At 43.8% G+C, this 16,813-nt stretch overlaps 2 protein-coding genes across 2 annotated transcripts; both read left to right on the forward strand.

Annotated features, from left to right (window-relative positions):
* The first annotated feature begins 21 nt into the window (after positions 1-21).
* cmn (calymmin) lies at positions 22-8,845 on the forward strand. The gene is made up of 36 exons (XM_028959621.1): positions 22-163; positions 238-285; positions 439-483; positions 574-606; positions 941-970; positions 1,066-1,104; positions 1,230-1,274; positions 1,356-1,400; positions 1,493-1,546; positions 1,846-1,896; positions 2,243-2,305; positions 2,396-2,455; positions 2,535-2,564; positions 2,673-2,714; positions 2,791-2,829; positions 2,916-2,969; positions 3,062-3,109; positions 3,199-3,240; positions 3,328-3,372; positions 3,481-3,573; positions 4,670-5,242; positions 5,614-5,667; positions 5,851-5,904; positions 6,372-6,422; positions 6,605-6,655; positions 6,778-6,825; positions 7,324-7,368; positions 7,457-7,492; positions 7,569-7,598; positions 7,695-7,748; positions 7,828-7,896; positions 7,972-8,037; positions 8,152-8,211; positions 8,422-8,466; positions 8,574-8,645; positions 8,735-8,845. Exons 1-36 carry the CDS (start codon positions 145-147, stop codon positions 8,806-8,808), a joined length of 2,307 nt encoding a protein of 768 aa, XP_028815454.1. The 5' UTR covers positions 22-144; the 3' UTR covers positions 8,809-8,845.
* Positions 8,846-11,757: 2,912 nt separating this feature from the next.
* paqr4b (progestin and adipoQ receptor family member IVb) lies at positions 11,758-16,742 on the forward strand. Its single transcript, XM_028969983.1, has 3 exons — positions 11,758-11,931; positions 13,210-13,428; positions 15,616-16,742. The coding sequence occupies exons 1-3, from the start codon at positions 11,766-11,768 to the stop codon at positions 16,053-16,055; spliced, it is 825 nt and encodes a 274-aa protein (XP_028825816.1). The 5' UTR covers positions 11,758-11,765; the 3' UTR covers positions 16,056-16,742.
* The last annotated feature ends 71 nt before the right edge of the window (positions 16,743-16,813 follow it).

The raw sequence follows: 16,813 nt of genomic DNA on the forward strand, positions 1-16,813 counted from the left end.
TTTACTGCGTCCAGAGTTCTGATGGGTCAACAGAGGCCTCTGTTGCGTAGCCTCGGCTGCTTAAAAAAAGGTGTTTGTGAATGACAGTAAATTAACCATTTTTCTTTTTTAGGATATAATCCTCCAAATGGTGGCGTCGGACGGATGCTGATGCCCTCAGCAGGTAACTGTAATCGTTCATGAGGCGTTCTGCGTCTTGTCGTGCTTTCCGTAAAACTGTCACTTTCGTTGCCTTAGGTCAAGCTCTGGGACCTCAGTCGGCGAACGCCAACCTCAAGGACAAATGTCAGTATAAATTCCACACGCACCTTTAATACTTACAGGACAATACAGATACGAGACACCCCTTTAAATGTAGTTCTGTGCATTTGAAACGGTTATAAAATGTTGTGCTGACATCAGCTGTTTTTTTTTTGGTTTTTTTTTTTGTTTTTTTAGATTATGGTGCCGGTGCTGCAAAAGGAAATGGAGCTAAAGGCAACGGTAAAGCCGGTCGCATTTGTTAATCCGTGCCTACTGTCAGACATTCATTTTATTGTCTGATTTTCATCCCTGCATTAATTTAACTTCCAGGCCAAGGACCTGCCGGCGAGCAAACAATCCCTGGTAATTTCTGTGTTATTACCTTGCAACATTCGCATTTACATTTACGACATTTACCAGACGGCCTTATCCAGAACGACTTACAATCAGTGGTTACAGGGACAGTCCCCTCCTGGAGACAATCGGGGACACGATGGTAGTAAGTGGGGTTTGGCTCATGTGCTTCATGGGCCTTGGTGTTCAATATTCTGTGGTTTTTTTGTAGGTAACGCAGCAGCTTTGCCTGCAGGAAATAAATGTGACCAATCATAGCAATCTTCATAGACTGATCTTCTGTTAGACTGATAATTGGTTGGAATAAGACTGAACAAAAGTCTCATTTGCTTAACTTGCACAGGTTACGGTTCACCAGCGGCAAATACCAAAGGTACAAAGAATCTTGTCTAGTGCCATGCATGCAATCATACATACATCATTTTATACGTAAAATACATAATAATTTGTAATTTTACTTTTAAATAGGAGTGCCAGCCTACAAAGGATACGGCTCCAAACCAAACGGTAAATCCATGCTGTTGTAATGAAATTACCGTTAATAGCCTCGTTAATTCATGCAGGCTGGCCATGTTGTTAATCGTCCTGTACGGCACATGAGATTGATTGAGGTACACTTGGTTAATGCTTAGGTCCCGGCGCTGCTGCAGCTTCTCCCGCTGGACAGGCAGTGAAGGGTGAGTTCAGACGGTCCACCAGGTGGCACGCAAAGAGTTCCCTCAGCTTGTTGTGTTCAAAATCTCTCGCGGTTCTCTTAGGTTACGGAGCTGGGGCTCAGCATGGACAAGGAGCAAAAATGAAAGGTATATCGTCAGATTTCCATGGACAGAGGCCTCTGGGTGATCTGGCTGTGATGTACCTGAAGTGGGCTGATGACATGTGTTCCTCCGTTCAGGTTACGGCGCATCGCCACATTATGGCGTACACCCCAGTAACCCCAACACTAAAGGTAAATATTGCGTTATGAAATCTGAAATTTGGACACTTTCCTCACTGATTTGGGTATTTATGCAAATATAAAACAGAATTGTTCCTATTTTTTTTGGTCTTGATAGATATCAATTAATCAGACTTAATTCATAGGCTGTCTTTTTCATCCAAGACCAGCAAAATAAGCAATGCAATGACAGAAAAATACCAAAAAAAACATCCATAAGCATGGAACTAATCAGATAAAATTTGATTAGAAATTTTTTTTACAAATTGTATTTTTTTTTTTATTCAACTTTGTGCATTTGTCTCACTCAGGTTATGGTGCTGCTGCCAGTGTTCCCAGTGGACCAGGAGCCAAATCGAAAGGTAGCCAATGTTTAGTTTCATTGTGTAGCATTCATTAAACAGCAGAAAATGCCGTGCCCGCGTCGCCTGCAGCTGCCTAACACGCGAAAGGTCCTCGGTTCGATACCGGGCACAAACAGACCTCTAATGGGGCAGTGGTTAGCCTAGAGGGTAAGGAAGCCAACCATAATCAGAAGGTTGCCGGCTCGAATCCCGAGCCTCCGAGGTGCCACTGAGGTGCCACTACAGCACCGTCCCCTGTCATGGCTGCCCACTGCTCACCAAGATGATGATGATGGCACCAGTGTGCTGCGCTGTGCAATGAGAATCACTTCAGTTTCACTGAACAAGTGCCTGCTCTCCACAGGTGGCTACGGAGGCGCCGGCGCCAAGCCCAATGCCCCGGCGTACGCCAGCCGCCCGGCATACGGTACAGTTGCTTACATGGAGACGCACAATCTGCCGAGCAACGGAGCAACGTGACAAATCTGTTGTGAACTCATGATGATGGCTGTTTCAGGTTCAGGCCCGGGTCTCAACAAGGGTGCAGGGTCCTCTCAGCTTGGAGCCCGGCAGAAAGGCAAGTGGAAAGTGCTTTAGTTTCAATGTTTCTCACGGTTGTTAATTATTTCCTATTGAACCTAAATTGCTGTTTGCAGGCTATGGATATGGAGCACAAGCCCTTGGAGGTGAAATATGGTTCCTTCTTCTCTGACAAACCTTCATAATGAACTTTTGTACGTTTGCATGCATCATATGTGTTGTCTAAAACTGACACTGCTTTTGCTGGATTTCAGGATTCAGACCTGAAGGATACCCCAGGCCTAACTTTGGTCCAGGTGAGAGTTTGGCATATCAATATTTGATATCAATATTTCACATGTAATAATGTTTTTTTTTTTAAATAACAAAAAGGAACTGGATACCCAAATTCTGCAAAAGGTTTGAAAGCAGGTCAGTGAACCCCTTTTTCACACAGGATCAAATGAAACCTCTCAAATTGTCTGTGTGTTAACTTCTAATGATTTCTTTAATTACAGGGTACGGCGGACCTGCTGGGTTCCCCAATGTAGGAGCAAAAGGGCCAAAATCAGGTAATACTGTTGTTCACGCTGCATTTCTGATATCATGGTCTTCTAGTTGATTGCTTAAAACACGTCTTTGGGGTTCTGTGTGTTTCCTAAAGGGCATCCCAACTATCCAAGCAGAGGGGCAATGAAAGGTTTTAACCAAGGTAGACCTTCCACGAGAGCATGTCACAAGGACTACAATTTCAACCACACCTGGTTTGATAAGTGTAGTAAAAAATGATTTCCTCCCCAGGTTATGGTGGCACGCCCAATGGACAAGGACCCAAACCAAATGGTACAACTACTTCCTCTATTCAGATATGAATGTATGCGTAGCTACATTCCATTTTATGAGTATGCTGTATAATTTTTGTCCTGTTAGTGAATGGGGGTTATCTTAGTGGAGGTGCAAAAGGACCCAAACAAGGTGAGTTTACACATGTTAAATCTGAACAGCGTGGCGCTTTGATTTATCTTTTTTTTTGTATTTCACATCCTATCATGGCTGGTTTTTAAGTCTACTGCCTCCTGTCAGGTGTTGCTGGACCGGCAGGTTATCCCACCAAAGGAAACGGGCTGCCAGCAGCTACAGCCGCCAAAGGCCTTTATAATAATGCTAACGTCCTCGGTAAGCGTCCACGTTCATTCGCCCTTCTTTATGCCCCGTCCACACAAGGATGTCTTGCTCGAAAAGGGGAAAATTTCTATTGCGTCCACATGGAGGCGGTGCTTCGGGGGACCAGGATTGTAATTTTTGTGAAAAAATTGAAAAGATGTTAGCCCAACCTCCAATCTGTCCAAATCTCTCAAATAACCCCAAACGCATCATATATAAAGAATGGGGGATAACACGTTCATGGCTGTGCTGCAGCAGCTACCGGACCTTATACAGCAGGGCTCTCAAACTCGTGTTCTGTGGGATGATATTTTCTGGCCTGCAGGACTATATAAATGTTTTATGTCGATTACAAGATTTATATGATTTTTTTTTTCATTCAATGTCTTAGAGTTTTTGATTGTAAAAATGCTGAAAAGAGTGTAAAATTAGATTTTTATTTTATTTATTTTGGAAAATAACTCCCCCTGGTCCTAATGACACTTAATGACCGCGTTTTATGTGGAAGGTTCCGTCTTTTGTGCAAGCAGAGAAACATTTCACAATATCAACAGAGGACCCGTGTAACATAACCACCATAGAATTAATACTTCTTACTGTGTTTGAAAAAAGCATGTTTGACATCCACTGAAATGACGTGAAGTAGGCAAGAGAAGTCATGTTCAGATGAACCGTTCATGTTCTTCAACATTCATTCATATTTGAGTTTGAGACCCCTGTTACTAAGCAACTACAAGAAATCCTCTCTATAGTGCTTGTTCCTAAAGAAAAGACTGGACGCTGGAGAACTACAACGTGTTTAACTCACCACACCAAACTAGACGCCGAACAAGGAGATTGGGGAGATATAGCGCCACTTAATGGTGTGGAGGGGGGTTAAAACAGTGTTTGTGTGCATCTCCATGTGGATGACATCGTTTTAGAAAAAAAAACAGGACTTAGGACGAGGCCCAAGTTTCTTCTTGCCTTCTGAAGTTGGAGTCACTATCCAGTTGGTTGCCAAATGACATTTGTCAATTCTGGCAAATTTGCTGCTTTGCCTCTCTGTGTCTCTCCATGGGTGTTTGTTCTGTGGAGGAGAGGAGATTAACTCTAGTCTGGTCTTTAGGTTATGGGGCCAAAGGAAAGGGTGGCAAAGGTGAATCTCTGGGTCCGGCAGCACCATCTATACCCACAGTTCCAGAATACACAAAGGGGATCAAGACCATGAACAAAGGAACACCACTGGTACCACAGCCCACTCCAGGAGCCCCAGTGCCTCAAGGGAAGGGCCTAAAACCAGAAGTAACTCTGGGTCCACTCGGACCCTCTGGAGGACCAGCCAAACCGGCCACCCCAGAACTGCTTCCAGGAATCCTGCAGGGAAATCCACTGAAACCATTCCAGGAAGGCCCAATCACTCCTCAAGGAAAAGCTCCTAAACCCGCGGCCCCTGTGCAACCTCAGTTTAACCTGCAGGGACAACCCCTGAAACCTGGCACTCCTGATCAAGTTCTTCCACAGATGAAGGGGCCAAAGCCAGGTTACCCATCGCTGCCCTCAGTAATCCCTCAGAGCAAAGCCCCTAAACCTGCACTGGTTCACCAGGGAAAACCCCAGAAGCCAGAAGGTGCAGGATCTGTTCCATTAGCACAGGGGAAACCTCAGAAGCCCATCAGCCAAGGACCTGAGGCTCGACAAGGTATGTAAAGCATGGGATTAAATGAAACTGGGGGAACCAGCATGTCCTCGGCTGTCCAATGTTCCTTCTGTGGCACTCAATAGTCAGTGGTCATACAGATATAAACTATGCCTGTAAATTCTGTGTATTTCTGCCTGAAAGCACCACCTACAGGTGGACAGGAGATCAGACCATCAATAGATGACAAGTTATGGAGAGCTTCTTTGGTCTTCCTTTTCAGCAAATATATAGTATACCAACAGCAAAATTTGGACCTGTTGTTAATCTGCCTTAGGCATTGCATTAACTCCTTCAATTTATCCACCCGACAGTCCTCAAAGCCAATAGATGAGCAAAAGAGATTCACGGTGCCTTGTTTTATTATCCAACAGAAGTCAGTGGTCCTGGATTTTCCAACAACCAGCAGCCTCTGGCAGCCAAACCCGGTAAAAATTTGCTTTCAGTTGACATCTTTCATTTATTCATGAGGAATAAGGGTAGGCTTGGTCTAGATTTTGCCTTTTAAATTTGTCTAAGTTTCTAATCCATGTCACGTTTTATAAGGAAACCTTGCATTCATTTCATTATTGTGTTTAACTGTGTGCCTGTCGTGTGTAATGAATATTTAGACTGCGGACCAGGCGGAAGGCCTAATGGACAGTGGGTTAATCTGCTAAATAAAGGTAAAAGCTCACAAACTCTTTCTGGCCCCCAGTATTCATGTCGCGTCTTCCTTTCTGGAATAAAATGTTACTTATTAAATTTTGTCTGTGATGGTTTTTCATCTTTTTCATGTTAACGCTCCTGGTTTGTGCGCATGCACTCTTTTGTTCCATCTGAGCCGATTGGAAATCTAATATTCATATGGGTGATGTGCATTTGTATTTTAAAGAATGTCCTGGCAGTTTTCTGTTAGTCTTTAACCCAGTCGTCCTTGGATTGGAACTAATTCCAAATGATTTAATCACAAATTTCAGAATATGAACATAAGTGTTCATATCCAACATAACAACTGCTGTTTCCTACATGTAATGGCAACTTTCTGCCCTTTTTTGTCATATTAACAGGTACTGTCATATTAAGAGGTACTTTCTTCAAGTTTTGTACATGAGCTTCCTAATGTTCCTACTGTTCTGTGAATGGTCAACAGGCTATGCGGCAGCAGCTGGTGGAAATAAAGGATATGGCGCCAACCCGAACGGTAAAAATGTTTGCAATCTCCTTTTTGTGGTTTAGGCATTTGCATTTATCTCCTTAATTATTTTGCTGATTTGCATTATTTTAATTTGCATGTTGCCAGCCTCTATGCTGATACATGAGAGTTGACGGTGTCGAATGAACTGTTATAATAAATGGTGCTTGTCTATGCTGTGTGTGCTGCAGGATATGGAAAAGGTGTTGGATATGGATCAGAAACCAAAGGTCCCAAAGCAGGTAACCTACTTTAACCTCTAATTACTGGTCAGACCAGTTAACATGTAGGACTTTGCTCATGTGGATCTATGTGTGTGTGTGTGTGTGTGTGTGTGTGTGTGTGTGTGTGTGTGTGTGTGAAGGTGCTGGAGGTTACCCCACAGCTCCACTGGGACTGGGATATGGGGCAGGTATGGTCTATTTCTTGAGCTTTTAAATACTATTACTACTATATTGGATCGCATGGCATGGCACAAAAAAGGATGCAATCACTCAACTGGACATGCCACAGATACATGTAAAACACACAATGACCGGACAAGGAGGTGGACTGAACTTCCCCTCAAGGTCATAACAGCACAGTCGCTGAGTATTTTCAAATGGCAGCTTAAAAGGTTTGCTCTTTCCTGTAGTCTGACGTATCACACTATACAGTCGCTTACAACATGCTTAGAAGAAGAATAAGGGCATTTGCCAAATGCCGTAAATGTAAAGAGCAAGACAAATCAAGGGTACATTCATACACATAATAACAGGCACACACAATGAGAAAATCAGGGGCACACAACAGTGAACGTGAAACTTCACGTAAGATTCGATGATAAGATACGTTTGATGTTGCATATTTAAATTTTGGCTGCATCCGCACAATGTCCTGTGGTAATGGTGTTAGTTTTCTCCCCCTTCAGGCTACAATAATGGATATGGGGCACCTGTACAGCCAGGTTATGCAGGTAAAATCTCACACTACTGTCCTCTCTTTGATAGATTACACGTGGCTCATTTTTATTAATAAATTCCCCCTCATGTGTTTTTCTGAAGGTGCTGTTGCTGAAAGGTTTGGAGAAGGCAAGTCTGGTGAGTTGCATGCCTTTTTTATTGTACTTCAGACATCGCAGTGTTGGGGCTTATGACTGCTGTGCTTCTCTTCCAGCTGGAGCAGTAGCAGGGGCTGACACCACCGGTAAAACTAACTGTTACAAATATGAAGTCCTACTACATCTCTGGAGTTTCAGTTTAAAGTGCAGTGAAAGTGATGCTATATCTGTATTTGTCGTAGGAGCTGGAAAACTTCCCTACAGTGGAGCTCCGATCGTTCCTGCTGGACTGGATGGTATGATGCCATGATTTTAAGGAACACAGACACCAAAACAGACACACAATGTGCAATACAATGATGCTTTGTGAAACAGGACAGAGCCAGGTGCCCTTTGAACCTCACACTGCCAATCTGGGGGCCAATGTGAAATCTGGAATGCATGGTGAGATCTGTTGTGTGATGGTGACTTATATAGCTACATATAGCTTTCATGACCTTAACTGTCTCTTTCTGATAGGTGAGATGCCTTATGGTGCTCAGCCAATGGGACAGGGCCCTGAGGCCAAATCGCCACTCAAATACGGTATGGCACAAAATGGTATGCACGGGAACCCAAATTCGAGAGAACGAGCTCGAAAATTTCTCTAGCCCCTCCCCCTTCTCCTCTGAGGTCTCCCTGTTCTCTGGCTTGACTCAGGTATTGGGGGTCTTCCATTTGGTGCAATGCCACAGGGACCGGGTGCGTCTGGGAAATATGGTAGGACCTTCTGGAGATGCTGGTTTAATATCGAGATTTTCAATGCAAGATAACTTGCACAGATTTTCATTGTTTCTATGTATAGGATATTTAAGAAGCCTTGAAAAAAGTGTGTTATATTGTTGGTCATATTTCAGGCAAATACAGTATTATGTAATGCCTCACTGTTTATGTAATTTTTATTTCATTGTGCTGTGTTCTTCCCGTCAGGTAAAGGAAACATGCCATATAACGGGAAATCTGGTGGTAAATATGGTGAGTCTCTCATTTCTCTTTCTGCATCCCTGTTTTATCCCTCATTTTAGTATTTTTTTTATCCGATTCGACCTCACTTTGCAATCATTTTTTTGAAACGATCACAGGTAATGGTGGCATTCCTTATCAGCCTCAGCCTCTGGCTTGGGGCCCTCCAGCAAAATCTCCTTCAAATTATGGTGTGACAGCATTATCACAGCATTTTTATTTTTCCAGGATTAAAAGAGACATCCTTAGTGACATCTTTCTTTTTTTTTTCTTTTTTCAGGACAGCAGTATGGAGTTCCGACACTTGGGATGGGCAGTGAAAGCAAATCTGCAGGCAAATATGGTGAGTTCTGAAAAAAAAAAAAAGGGGTGCAGAAGTTAAGATCAGCTTTTGGTCTTTTTCTCTTGCTTTTCCCAGGTCAGCCATATGGAGGTCAGACCCTCGGACTGGGCGGTAATGGAAAATCTGCTGGCAAATATGGTAACTCATATCAGCCCTCTATTATATCATAAAGTAAATGAATAATTCCTATAATTCGTTAGTTGATCAGTCAGTCGTCAAAATGTAATGCAACGTTTGTTTCTTTCACCTGAAATAATAATAAATAATAAAATAATGAATAATAAAACAAACAAATAAATAAATAAACACACAAAAATATGAGACCAAATGAAAAGTTGAATTTGCATCAGACAAGAATTTTGGTCAGGTTTGAATGGCAAAGGATGTTTATAGTTGTTATGATATTATTAGATTATTGAAAGCCCGTTAGACGTTAAAACATCATTATGAGATGTAAATGCTGATGTTATCTATGCATTTCTGTCTTTTCATAAGGACTGCCGCATGAACCTCAGCCTCTGGGTTTGGATACTCCATATGGTGAGTCCGGTCGGGGACTGTATGTCTCGAACCGCTCTTTGCTTGTCCAGCTGACTAACGGTCCATAACCTGTCCTGTTCCAGGGGCTCCTGAACTGCCCTACACTCCTGAGGCTGTAGCGCTGGGGTCTGGAGCCAAATCAGGAAAACAAGGTTAGCATCATCATTTCCGTCAACTCTGGCACCTTTTTCCCCTTCATAATTAACTTTTTCCCACTGTGTTTTCGGGGTGTTGCCCACGGTTGCCGCGGCAACAACCCACAGGAAGCCCACCGCTGGCGTACCAGACCGCGTCTCTTGGCCCAGTAAGCGAGGGCCAGTCAGTGCCGCAGTACGGTACGCACCTTCCTCTGAAATCAGCACCACATTCTGTATGTTGAACGCATGTTGCCATAGTAACTGCCCCGAATCTTTTAAACAGGGCCCTACGAGCCTGTGGCTAAAACGGACGGTGTGAAGTCGGCCAATCAGTTTGGTGAGCTCACACCTCCCTTTTTCCTTTAGCTTTTGTTTCGCTTATGCTTCTCTGATGTGTGTGTGTGTGTGTGTGTGTGTGTGTATATATATATCATATATAGGATCTAATTCTGTGCTTTAACAGCAGGTGAAGGTAGGGTTGGTGCCCAATCGGAACTTCCTGTGGTGCAGGGAGAGGGAGGAATCAGACCTGCCAGTCAGTATGGTGAGCGGGGGAATTTGCCGGAACGTGCTGCGATGTTGCCCTTTTTCCACGCTGTTGCTTTCCTTTCTGCCACCGCCGCATCCTTTCTTCTCACATTCAACTCTTTTCCGATTGTTGTCTTCATTTTGCTCCTCGCCTCCCGCTGCTTCAGCCGGCCCCGCCCTTATGCTTGAGCCTGCCCCCTCGTTGGCTCCTGTACCTGTTGTCTCATCCTCCCTGCCTGACGACCCCTCCCTGTCTGCAGCGCCCTTGGCCTCGGCCCCGCCCCTCATTACACGGCCAGAGGTGGCGCCCGTCTACCAAACGCCCGAGCTGCTGCAGCCGCAGGTTCCGTCCCACCTCATCCACATCCAGCAGAACCTCAAACTCCACCTCCAACCCCAGGACGAGTCGTGGAGGGGTAAAGGTAGGTGGAGTGGCATCATTTAAACTCAAGCGACATCAACAAAACTTAAAACAATAATATTAAATCATTTTTTCCTTGTCAATTTAATCTGTGTATGTTGCATGTTCTGTAATTATTCATCTATTACTCATTTTAGAAGTAAAGGAGTCCAAATATGATCCTGCTGGATTCTTTGGAAATGGTCGCCAAGGTAGGACTAAAATTTCCCTTTCGGTTATAATAACTGCTGCTGCTCTCAAACACTGATGACTGATGACGTGTCTCCGGTTCTCCTTTTCCTTCCAGGATGAATCCAGTCATCTCATGAAGCCATGCAGGATAAAAACCGTAACTTCAATATTCCTATCGTAACATAGTTGTATATTTAATTCTTGGATCCAGTGTACCTTTTACTTTTGTCTCCGCTTTTCCGTCAAGCATCTGTGAACCTTGCATGTTCTGTTTTTTTTTTATTATTATTTTAATTTTAATTTTACTGTACCCTAAATATCTAAATATTTAATGTTTTGCTTTTTATTAATTTTGATTATACTTTCATATCTCAGACCTGATGTAGAATGTTTATATGTATGTATGTTTGGTACCATGTTGGCATAATGTGTGCAATTTTAATTTCCTGTGGCAAGCACCTGTCTGATTGTTTTGGACGGTTTTGATATAAAAACACTTGATACAAATCGATGTCTCATCGTTTTTGTCATCAACACATTATTCTGTGATGAAAAAAATCAAACCACGTATTTCACCCAAAGAGGATCTGATAAAAATTACACATGGATTTTCGTTAAGCTCCCTTTGTTCCTAAACTTTGTTCCTAAACTTTTTCGTAACCATAACAACGGCGAGTTGATTGGCGGGAGAGCAGAACTGCCTCCACAGGGGGTATAAAAGAAGATCGGCCAGGGTAAATAGGACTTAAATGCAGAGTATGTTTAATGGGTGCCATTTCCGAGCAGCTCATATTTCAGTGTCCGTGAAAACAACTCGAACAGTTTTTATTTTCTGTACGTACGTTGTGTGTAAAACTGACTTTTAGATTGTAAAAGAAACGTAAAAAAAATGAAGACAAAATGTTATTTTTTCCCACAATCATTAATTTTCCCCAAAATAAAACATTCGATTCCTCGCTAGTCGAGTAATCGAAATCCTTGCGTCGAGCGCGCGCCCCGCTCGCACGCGCCGCACCTGGCGGCGCGCCGGGCGCGCGCCCCGCACAGGTGTCGCCTCGGCCGCGCGCGCGCCGGGGACACGGTGGGACCTCTTCCAGACTTGTCCAGCATGATTTGGTGAAGTCGTTCCTTTTTTCTTTTCTTTTTTTTTTTTTTTTTTGGCGGGGGCGCGATGGCGCTTTTTAATCGGCCGAGGCTGCTCGACTTTAAGAACTCGCCTCCCCACCTTCAGTTTAACAGGTACGTCCTGAGCGGCTACCGTCCCGTCTCCACCTTCCAAGAATGCCTGCGCAGCCTCTTCTACGTGCACAACGAGTCTGGGAACATCTACACGCACGGTGAGTTCTGTTCAGGTTCCATGCACGCAACGGAACCGCAAAGCATTCGATGTATTTGCATCACTGTATTTAGAATGACTTTCGAACTCGGAAGATTGCGCGTGTTACGTGCCAGCGTCTTTTCAAAGGGCATTAAAGTGTTTTATTCTAACAATGAGTCAATTCCGTTACACACACACACACACACACACAGTGTGTAAAATCCCACTGACATGGGAACTTCCTCCTGTCCCACCCTTCACCCTCAGCCGGAGGGATTACCTTAATCGGGGTTAACAGTGGTGTGATGTCTCAGAATAGAGTCCTGGCCTCGTGGATGCGAGACTTTGACAAGCTCGTTCAACAAAGTCTTCAAATCCACGTCTTCAGTCTGAACCGCGGCCTTGCGCCTCGGCGTGAGCGTGGAGAGCGGTTCCCCCTCCCAAAGTTCCACTGATCCAGTGTCACGCCCTTGAACCGACAGCCATGTCCGCCTCCAGTCTCCTGACTAAGCACATTACCATCATTAGGAGCCGATAACGCTCTTAAGGCCAGCGGAGACTTTCACACGCCGATGTGTAGCACCTCACACATGTTGCACGCTTGGAATGCACCTACATGCCAGATTCTGCCCTGTAAAACATGAACATGGGAGCAGAATCGACGGTAGGAGGGTTGCACCAAAGTGAAAAGGAGAATAAGATGCAGGGAAAACAAGAGGTTAAAACATCTTAAAATGACAAATTATGCTCATGGATAAACAAAAAGTAATCAAATTACCAACAAATGTAGGAAATAAGTTTCAAAAAGCATACAAGTCTAAAGATATTTCATACTATTATATCTACTATTAATAATACTTATGGTTCATAGTAGTATATAAGTATAAGCATGGTCATATAATAATTCTTTCATGGCACAAGAATGTCCTCCCTGCCAGATTCTGTTCCCTGTCACTTTGTGTCATCAGTCACTCAGTCATTTCAGTCCTTTACAGCTATTGACATGATGCATCATCTTTCTACGAATGGCAATAGGAGAGACACCACAAACACACATCCAGTGTCACATGACCAAATTTTATATATATATATATATATATATATATATATATGTGTGTGTGTGTGTGTGTGTGTGTGTGTGTGTGTGTGTGTGTGTGTGGTGGTAAAATTGACAGCTGGGACTGTTCATCAAACAACTTGTGGACTCGAAATTCGCATATTTATTTCACTGCTCTGGACTTATTTGGACTTATAACAACTTATTGTATTGCTTTTCCCTGTTTATTTCCTGCATCAGGAATCCCCTTCGTCTGCTTCCTGCTGCTGATGCCGCTGAGCATCCCGTGGTCTCAGAAGGACGCCGGCTGGATCTGCGTGGTCCATTACATGGCCTGCTTGTCCCCCACTGTGGGCTCAGTGCTCTACCACCTGTTCATGAACCACAAGGGCGGCCCGGCCATCTACGACATCCTGCTGTCCCTCGACATGTTCGGCGTCTGCCTGGTCAACACCCTCGGTCAGTGGCAGAGAACAAAAGTTCTAAATGGTCTAATAGAAAGGCCTATATATATTATCCTTCACACTGCCAACCACACACACACACATACACACACTTTACTTTACTTTACGTAGCAGATGCTTTTATCCAAAGCGACTTACAACAGGAAGACACACACACACACACACACACACACACACAAATAAAGAAAACACATTGAATGAAAAGGTGTGTCCAAACTTTTGGCCTGTACCGTATACAGGGAGTGCAGAATTATTAGGCAAATGAGTATTTTGTCCACATCATCCTCTTCATGCATGTTGTCTTACTCCAAGCTGTATAGGCTCGAAAGCCTACTACCAATTAAGCTTATTAGGTGATGTGCATCTCTGTAATGAGAAGGAGTGTGGTCAAATGACATCAACACCCTATATCTGGTGTGCATAATTATTAGGCAACTTCCTTTCCTTTGGCAAAATGGGTCAAAAGAAGGACTTGACAGATTCAGAAAAGTCAAAAATAGTCAGATATCTTGCAGAGGGATGCAGCACTCTTAAAATTGCAAAGCTTCTGAAGCGTGATCATCGAACAATCAAGTGTTTAATTCAAAATAGTCAACAGGGTTGCAAGAAGCGTGTGGAAAAACCAAGGCGCAAAATAACTGCCCATGAACTGAGAAAAGTTAAGCCAAGATGCCACTTGCCACCAGTTTGGCCATATTTCAGAGCTGCAACATCACTGGAGTGCCCAAAAGCACAAGGTGTGCAATACTCAGAGACATGGCCAAGGTAAGAAAGGCTGAAAGACGACCACCACTGAACAAGACACACAAGCTGAAACGTCAAGACTGGGCCAAGAAATATCTCAAGACTGATTTTTCTAAGGTTTTATGGACTGATGAAATGAGAGTGAGTCTTGATGGGCCAGATGGATGGGCCCATGGCTGGATTGGTAAAGGGCAGAGAGCTCCAGTCCGACTCAGACACCAGCAAGGTGGAGGTGGGCTGGTATCATCAAAGATGAGCTTGTGGGGCCTTTTCCGGTTGAGGGTGGAGTCAAGCTCAACTCCCAGTCCTACTGCCAGTTTCTGGAAGACACCTTCTTCAAGCAGTGGTACAGGAAGAAGTCTGCATCCTTCAAGAAAAACGTGATTTTCATGCAGGACAATGCTCCATCACACGCGTCCAAGTACTCCACAGCGTGGCTGGCAAGAAAGGGTATAAAAGAAGAAAAACTAATGACATGGCCTCCTTGTTCACCTGATCTGAACCCCATTGAGAACCTGTGGTCCATCCTCAAATGTGAGATTTACAAGGAGGGAAAACAGTACACCTCTCTGAACAGTGTCTGGGAGGCTGTGGTTGCTGCTGCACGCAATGTTGATGGTAAACAGATCAAAACGCTGACAGAATCCATGGATGGCAGGCTTTTGAGTGTCCTTGCAAAAAAAGGTGGATATATTGGTTGCTGATTTGTTTTTGTTTTGCTTTTGAATGTCAGAAATGTATATTTGTGAATGTGGAGGTGTTATATTGGTTTCACTGGTAAAAATAAATAATTGAAATGAGTATATATTTGTTTTTTGTTAAGTTGCCTAATAATTATGCACAGTAATAGTCACCTGCACACACAGATATCCCCCTAAAATAGCTCAAAATAAAAATAAACTAAAAATTACTTCAAAAAACATTCAGCTTTGATATTAATGAGTTTTTTTGGTTCATTAAGAACTTGGTTGTTCAATAATAAAATTATTCCTCAAAAATACAACTTGCCTAATAATTCTGCACTCCCTGTATACACTGTCCTGCCCAGAAATGAGAAAATAGGCCTGAGCCTTTGATTGGTTAAGACCTTTTAATGTCAACTGGGTCAGAATTATCAGCAAAAGGAGATCACTGAAATGACCAAAACTGCGTTAGGAACCGCCCACCGCATTATTAAAAGAATGACGGCCCATCATATGACCTGAACGAATGTGGTGGGAAACCAGTCCCAATTGGATTTTAAGACAGATTTCCACACGCACTGTACAAGAACTTGGAGGACTGGGACCAAAGAGCAGTGCGGGTGTATGGAAGCCACTTCAGTGTGGACCCTGGATCAGTGGAAAAAAGGCAGACTGACCCTGTCACTTGAAGCATGTGGCTTCATTCTCCACCTTTCCTGCCATTTCCCTCCTTCCCTCTCTCTGTTTCTCTGCAGGTGCTCTCCCTATAGTCCACATCACTCTCCTCTGCTTCCCCGTGTACCGCTGCGCCGCCACCGCGGCCTACCTGTCTCTGTCCGGATACGGGATCTACTCGGCGGTGACGGCGCGCAGCAACGTGCGGCGCCTGCGCGCCTTCGCCTGGCAGGCCCTGTTCCGCTTCTTCCTCTTCCTGCTGCGCTGGCTGGGCCCGGGCGCGGGGAGCCCCGCCTCCCTGAGGCTGTACCTGACCATGGACTTTCTGGCCCTGCTGGGGGGGCTGGTCAACATCTCCCGAATCCCGGAGCGCTTCAGGCCCGGCCGCTTCGACTACTGGCTCAACAGCCACCAGATCATGCACATGCTGGTCGCCCTGGCCATCGTGTACCTGCACTGGGGGATGCTGGAGGACCTGCGCTGGCTGCAGAGCTTCCGCTGCGACCCGTCCAACCACTGAAGGCCTGGAAACGACGCCTGATGTCGTTTTTTTTAACTTTTGAAATATTTATACGGTACAACAATGCTGAATAACGCTGTTAGTGATGACCTCACACACGGTTAGAGGTCATCGTGGCCTCTCCTGTAACCATGATCTCACAATATCCCCGCAGTCACTAGTTTTTGTCTCCGTGTGGTTTTGTTATATTTGAAAGGGTTAGCATTTGCATAATACTAATAATCATAAAAAAAAAAAAAAACACCCCATGCATTATTTTTATGATGCTTTTAGGGGAGGATGGCGGAAAACATGGACATTACCATACAAAAGCAACAACTAGTGTGACACTGTGGACTATAGACAAATGAACAGTAATCATGTGATATAAGATTAATAATGTAGCATTTTTAGTACAATTTTACACCACAGTCTCTATCGTTGAAGCGCTCTATTTATTATTATTTTTATAGTTATTATCCTGTGGCATATAGAATCAAGTATGATATTTATTTGAACGCACAGAAAGTCAATTTAACTTTTTTTAAAACCATGACTGAAAGCTGCTTGTACACTTACATTTTATAAATAAAAAAAATAGGGCTCATTTTTAACAGAAGTTAATGTTGCCAAATGTGGTGTTTCAAACTTTTATTTGGCTACAGTGGAAATGTCACCCAAAGCCTTGAATAAAATCCTTTCAAGTCAGTTTTGATGCACGCGGCTGGTTTATGCCGAACCTCGCAACTTGCCAGATGTGATGTAGAAATAAAATCCAT

The sequence above is a fragment of the Denticeps clupeoides genome, chromosome 2 (genome assembly GCF_900700375.1).
Source record: "Denticeps clupeoides chromosome 2, fDenClu1.1, whole genome shotgun sequence".
Taxonomy (NCBI): Eukaryota; Metazoa; Chordata; class Actinopteri; order Clupeiformes; family Denticipitidae; genus Denticeps; species Denticeps clupeoides.